The sequence below is a fragment of the Varroa jacobsoni genome, unplaced genomic scaffold, assembly GCF_002532875.2.
Source record: "Varroa jacobsoni isolate VJ856 unplaced genomic scaffold, vjacob_1.0 scaffold_1109, whole genome shotgun sequence".
Taxonomy (NCBI): domain Eukaryota; kingdom Metazoa; phylum Arthropoda; class Arachnida; order Mesostigmata; family Varroidae; genus Varroa; species Varroa jacobsoni.
The window spans coordinates 212,278-219,028 of NW_019214011.1; the positions used below are offsets into that span (position 1 = coordinate 212,278).

The 6,751-nt window shown below is 39.7% G+C and overlaps 1 protein-coding gene across 5 annotated transcripts; it reads right to left on the reverse strand.

Annotated features, from left to right (window-relative positions):
• Window positions 1-291: 291 nt before the first annotated feature.
• LOC111266719 (uncharacterized) lies at window positions 292-6,428 on the reverse strand. 5 transcript variants are annotated; one of them, XM_022844445.2, is made up of 8 exons: window positions 6,238-6,428; window positions 5,212-5,383; window positions 4,952-5,075; window positions 4,365-4,733; window positions 3,880-4,061; window positions 2,555-2,723; window positions 2,053-2,218; window positions 292-1,814 (listed from the first exon to the last, which is right to left on the reverse strand). In XM_022844445.2, the coding sequence occupies exons 3-8, from the start codon at window positions 5,072-5,074 to the stop codon at window positions 1,357-1,359; spliced, it is 1,467 nt and encodes a 488-aa protein (XP_022700180.1). In that variant the 5' UTR covers window position 5,075; window positions 5,212-5,383; window positions 6,238-6,428; the 3' UTR covers window positions 292-1,356. The 5 variants fall into 5 exon arrangements, with proteins under 5 accessions (XP_022700180.1, XP_022700179.1, XP_022700183.1 ...); XM_022844444.2 differs by lacking the exon at window positions 5,212-5,383; XM_022844448.2 differs by lacking the exon at window positions 5,212-5,383 and having other exon boundaries at window positions 4,952-5,099.
• Window positions 6,429-6,751: the final 323 nt, after the last annotated feature.

The following is a 6,751-nucleotide window of genomic DNA, read 5'->3' on the forward strand; positions in this document are numbered from 1 at the left end:
CTTATAGTACTGCCGTATTTACAATTAAGTCGTCCTAGACACTATAAAGAATATATTTTAATGATATAATAATAATAAGAAGCTGTATTCATTCCTATTAGTGTGTTCTCAACTATACAACGACCTGATAAATCTTTAAGGTACACCGAAATCTAATAGTGTATTACATGTTATTGGTTGGTTCAATTTTCACCTACATTGTATGTAATATTTAAGAGTGCTTTGTTATCCAATGGCAAACAATAAATCCCGTGACATAAAATATATTAAAACCAAGTACACAAAGGTAAGTGCTTGTCAATAACAATCTCAGTTTTTTATTTACAGTTCTGTATTCTTTGTTGTTCCGCAGCTCTGAATATACTCAGCGCATGTCGGCGCTCAGACTGACTCTGGTGAAGTAAGCAACTTTACACAACATCTCTTTCGATGCTAGTGTAAAGGGATAAAGCCAATGGCGTCACCCAATACTTATGTGATCTTACACGATAGTTTTTGCTTCTAAAAATAGTAACGTATTTTGCTTTTCCTTCGATACAGAATTCTTAAGTTTAATTAGACAACTTGTTCAGCAGTTTTTGAACAATCAAAATTCGATCAAGATTCGAAAATTCGATCGGGCAATCGCTTAAACATCGTCGTTAGCAGCCTCATAAAAGTCCGTTTTTTATCGTAAGAGGTTCCTAGGAGCACGTTCCATCGGCTCGCTGACTAATCAGGCATTCCGCACGTCTGACTGTAATGATCCGTAATTTTGTATCTGCTTTCCTGCGTCATCATTCTGTTTTTGATTAGAACTTACCATGCAATTTCCGCGGACGAACGCGTAAATACTCAGCATATGCCGGTAAAGATATCTATTCAATCAGGCGCATGTCCGCGAAAGCTCACAATGAAACGTCGCTATATAGCTAAATCTGTTGATATAGATCGTACTTATTTATTCTATTGCCAAAAATATCTTGCTGCTGATACAGCGAATTATGCCTTTTTCTATAGACGCTGGTATTTCGTGGCCTTTGTTAAATTATAAAAATTTATTGGCAATTAAATTTTCAATTTTCTCTGCTTTGTCTGATTATCGAGAACTTCGGAAGTTCAAAAATTGGATTAATAGGTCGATTCGAGTCTCGGTCAGCCTCATTTGCTGCGTACCGCAAAAGTTAATGATACAACCAAACAAAAGATGCGTGTAGTTAAGACGAAAAGGACTACCGTTGAAGCTACCACTTTGGATGCTTCCTCTTGATAATATTGTGTATCATTATGAATTGTACCGACGGAACCTTTTCGTTCTACAAGCATACCTGCATACACACGTCTGATTAGGCATGTTTTGTTTCATCTTATTTTCAGTTAGTAGTACTGCCGACGTGGATTGTTCAGAGGATTGGGTCTAAAGCGATACGCCAGCATCATTCGTTTGCGGTACGCTTCGTATTCATCGTCCTCGGCATTCAGGTCGCCAGGTTTAGCTTGACCTAAGCCGCGTTGTTCCGTGTTGCCCTGCGCGGCTACGGGCGTCGTTATTCCGGCTCCCTGGGCTCCCAAACCGCTGCCTTCGTTCCAGCCCATTTTTTGCAACATTTGAAAACCGACGTTGTCTTCTTTTAGCTTATTTTCTTCGTATGCATTAAGGTTGAGACTCTGACCGTTCTTCAGCGCCTCATAACGTTTCATAAATTGCTCCAACTCCTCGGTCGGCAAAAAGTCCCCCATATGATGTTTGCCGCGAGCATTCTGTGTGAGCTTTTTCGCCTGCTCACGTGTTTTTTCCATCTCAAGCGCACGTCGCTTATGCTCCCAGGTGCCACCTTGGATCAAGCACACGAACAACACAAAGAAAGCTCATTTTGAGCAGACGTTTTTAATTTTGTTCAATAATTACATGTTTGAGGGCATAGGTCACATATATGCGATCTCATCTATATGAGAGAAATGATAGAGCTCTTTTTTTGAGTAAACGCCAACTAGTTATCCACCGCATAAATTTCTACTGAGGATAAATGTATATATGTATGGATTACGGGTCGCTGTACTACATAGACGTACCTTCATCATCTTCATCGGAGTCGTATTCGTATTTGACCTTTCCAGCTGCCTGTAACTTGGCTAAATGCGCTTTTTTCGCTTGCATCATCTCAAAAATAGCTCGCATTTTGCGCTGGTCTTCAAGCTGTTTCCACTGATCAGGTGTCAAATCGGTTGAGCCGTAAACCTGCAAAATCATGCAAAGTAAAGGCGCCATAAGATTATTAGAGAACCTTCTATATCACTTTGCAGCAGCTCTGATAAATGATAAAGAGTTAAAATTCAATAGTTGAGACGAAAGACAACAGGATCGATGTATTCAATAACCTCGGACAAATAAATAAAACGTATAACATTCGTAATCGCTAGGTGATCTTGGAATGTTCTTAAATAACATCTCAATGTTTTGAAAATAGAAAGGTTTTAAAGAGATAACGAAAGAGAAGAATATCTATATTGAATTAGGCATAGGTACAGGTAACCAGGAATACTATTACAACAATTTTGCTGTATCACATTTTACCTGTTGGGCATATGCCATAAGAGGAAGATCTCTGTTTTGTTCAGGCCCCCAATCTCCCCAGCGCGTTTTCCTCTTTTGTCGACGAGCTTCACGATCAACCTCCTCTCGAACCATTGGGAGAGCTCCACTTTGTTCGGCGCGATCTTTTGCGGCGGACAGCGCAGTTAGCCTAAACAGCAACCAAATGATATAATTCGCGTTGGCCCTTAAGACGACAAATGTGCACTAAAAAACTTTTGACACAAAAGATTGCAGCGCTAAACCTCTCGATGTTATGTCTGTTGCTCGACAAGTCAACACAAGTATCGTAAGTATGGCTCCTGTTTGACATGTTTCCTTGACCGACTTTTCCTCTATTAGTATCATTAATGCTTCTACACAATATAGAAACTAACTAAACTAATTAGTTACACTTGCAGACAAACTCGTAGACACTGTTGATTGGCTAGAATTTCCAACTAAAATCAAGTACAAAGTAAAAACAATAGCCAAGCGAATCGCTCTAGGTCATTTTCAAAGTCTGCTTTACTGTCACATGTGTTCTCCACTGTTGTCTTTCCTGCATTTTTGAACGCGCCCAATCTTGTCTATGACTAACTGAGCAGCTGTCAGTGAACACATACGCAATGTAATTGTTGTGCTGGATCGGGTCCTGTTCAATCATAATAGAAAATCGACGTAATTTCCATAATACAAGTAAGTTAGCGACATCTGCATAATTTTGAAATGTAGATGGCAAATTATTTACACTTTTCTTGTGAGCTAAATCGAGTAAATGAAATTTGGATCCACTGTTGCAATCTGATAAAATTTAGCACATCATGATATTCAAAAAATCTCCAATCTAAATATACGTGTTCGAAGCTGAATTCATTATTCCGTGGAGTGTTAATTGACTTCAAATAAATAGAACGAAATTTGCAAATAAGAAGTAGGCCAAACTACATACAGATTAAATTCTAATTAGCTGATATAATGAAATGAAGCCACTATAGCACAATGAATATAGGTATTATTTAAATAGTTGCTAATTGAGAAATCTACGAATAAAAACCACTTCTTATCATAAAAGCCTCATTCAACCGGAAGAGTTCACGTCTGTGCAGATATCACCTTACATGCTGCTTTAGATAAAAACAGAATTGGCTTTAAAAACATTGTCTCGTAGCACTCCAGTCACTAATAAATTACATTATATTATAACACCTTGTAAGTGAAGCGGCTACACTCATTTCTGCCTATATCTGGTATTAGAATACTTTACTGGGTAATTTATCAGGGCCTAATCATACGTAAAAACGGACTTGGTATACAATCCACCCTACCTTTCTTGGTAAAACTCCCATTCGTTGCCCGTCTGCTCGGTCAGGAACTTCATGTCTTTACCAGCCTTTGCCTGAGTCTCGCAGCTCGGCCCGTTAACAACGACAGAAATCGCAAGTCGTTCGATCTGTTGACGCCTCGGCTCAGCGACCATGTCGCGCGCTGTAAGCTCCCCTGCAGTTTCCTGAATGGACATCCCGTTACTCGTCCATCCTTCATACATTCTGTGTGTTTGTGTGTGTGCGTGTTTGTGTGTGCGTGTGTAGGCATCAACAGCGCTGAACGTGAGTTTTTCTCACAATGTCCAGCTAGGACCCGGCCGTGGCCAAGCGGCCCGTCGCCGTTTTGCCACACACAAGAACAGGGCAAACCCGCGATTTATCCGAGTCTCACCCGATAACCGAACACAGACACTAATAGACATAGGCTCAACGATTGTCGTGAGAGTAGAAGAAAGGTTGCTGAGTTAATGCCAGCAGTACCATACCTCTTCAAGCTTCCGTTGAGCGTCGGTCGTTTCTAGCTGCGGCTCCTGCTTCGACCGAACCTCGATCTTGAGCTTCTGCATCTTCTTGAATTGCTCAAGAAACGAACCGTCATTTTTAAACACGTTCGTAAGGGAGGGTAGACTGTCGTTTGACACTTGGGAACTGGTGGCCGCTTGTGATGCTGATGATGGTGTTGCCATCGTGGTGGGCTCCGGTACTGTCGGAGGAGGCTGTACCGGAATGCTTCCATCTCCAGTACCGCCCAGAATACCCTCAAATGAGGTTCGTGGCTTTGAAGCATCACTACGCGACGCTGATGATGCATCGAAGGCGGACGCTTTAACTTTATTTTTACTAGCCGGGCGTGGCTAGAAGGATTAATTAAAACAACATTTTTTTCAAGTTAGAGACACTTATTCATGGTTGGCGCTGAAAATGTTCGCGAGCTCTCCAATGATTGACTACTTTAACTGCGATCAAAAATCCTCGAAAACTGACGTTGTAGCTCTCTATATAGGAAAAAAACTTCGCTTATGATGTGAAAATTCTTCCAAAAAGTTGTTCTGTTACTTGCTTAAGAACAAACCTTTTTTTCGGGAACCACCGGTTTTTCTTCAGGAAGGAAACTCCCGCCCTCTTTTCGACGTTTTAGCTCCTCAAGTTTCTTCTCTATAAATGCCCTTTGGCTTTCATCGGCTCTCCACGCCATTCTGTAAAATTTTAATTCCGAAAGTCTATGACTTTCATATAGTTGCATCTAGTGAAATATGCATCTACGTAGTATGCTCATCTATTGATAAATGATCCCCTACGATGTTAATTAACTAGTTAATGCAGACTGCGAACCTCAGTCAAAAACAGTAGAGCGTTTATCCACTGAGTGTCATCACCACAATCGCCGAAATTTTCATAAATTCTCTCTTGCACACTAAACACTATTTTACATAAGGAACGGTACTCTTGCGACCAACTTTTGAAGAATCAGGAACTAGATTCCGCATAAATATTTTCATAAGCTCTGTAAGAATAAGATATACGTAACATTTAATTAAAATACACCCAAAACACAACAAACCTTCAGACATTAAAAACATTACTGAACTTACTCCCGTTAGGGCTTGACCGATTAATCAGGTCCGGTATTCATGTCACAGTTTAATAACAAACATGAGAAATCCACATTGACGGGAGTGTTCATAGTCTTAGCTAAGGCTGGATATTTACCACCAATACTGGCACAACTTCGCAAAAACTGCGGCTTGCCCTCGTACGGGCTTATTCAAGCGCGCACACAAGTCGAACATGCTCCTTAACACCGCCAATATATCTTATCTTCTAAATCCTTTTCATTGAACAAGTAATTTGCTAATATTATATAAGCACTAATGTATATGCATATTATATATAATCTATACAATCCATCTCGTCAATATAAACATGATGCTTGCCAAACTATTCGCAGATACCATTATAAAAAAGCCCGGCAAAAATCTAGCGTAGCGGGAAACCTACAATTTTTCAGTTTCTACGCCATTCAACAGTAAAACTATCTAAACTAAACAATGAAAAATATAAGTGATGTTTTGGATAACTAGATGCAATGATCAAGTCGAATCAATTATGTTCGATATTTTATCTCAATGAAATTCTGATTGGCGGCTGGTTTCGATTTCTTTGGAGAGAAGGACCCACAATTTATGTTTCTGCAGGAATAGATTAGTTTTAAAAACAATGGGATGGATATCAATATTTATTAAACGTAAAAACCTTGAGTGATGGTCTCACGATTTGCTCAGTACCACGTATGAACTTAATATATTTGAGAAAAGCATACCTTGCACAAAAAAATTGAATACACAGAGCTATGAATACCTGGAAGAGGTAGAAATCAGCGATTTAGCATCTAACCACTCTACTAGGTAAAGAGCACAATAAAAACTGTTGGCAATTTCCGCTCGCGCTATCAATTGGCGAAAGCGCTGAATAATGGTTGAAGTTACAATAGAGCGTAGGTCCAATTTCCGTGTGAAAACTAACAGTCTCTTCGGTGTGGTTTGTTATTGTGTTTTACCTCTATCCGACGGATCGTCGATGGTGCGGGCTATCGTGAATGAGATACGTTAAATACTGATACAGATCTTCCTTTCTAACTATATTAAAACATATAGTTAAAAAAGCTCTTTCGGTATCAATAGCAAAGGCACTCCAGAGGTATTTGATGTATTTTTGAAAAAAGTGGCTAGAGTACGTACAGTGGTAGTTTAGGAAAAAGTCAGATGTGTCTTTGTTCCGCCGTTTAAACAGCGTCGGATTTATACGCAGGGTTGGCTACAAACTCATCGGCTCAGTGACTGGAATTTGAAAATATTTATTTTATGGACACATA

Excerpts from the sequence above, each read along its gene's own strand:
- LOC111266719 (XM_022844444.2), bottom strand. The coding sequence starts at position 5,074 with ATGGCGTGGAGAGCCGATGAAAGCCAAAGGGCATTTATAGAGAAGAAA. Across the intron at positions 4,062-4,364 it reads CTCAACGGAAGCTTGAAGAG|GAAACTGCAGGGGAGCTTAC; the intron begins GTATGGTACTGC and ends ATGTCCATTCAG. Across the intron at positions 2,219-2,554 it reads TTATGGCATATGCCCAACAG|GTTTACGGCTCAACCGATTT; the intron begins GTAAAATGTGAT and ends ATGATTTTGCAG.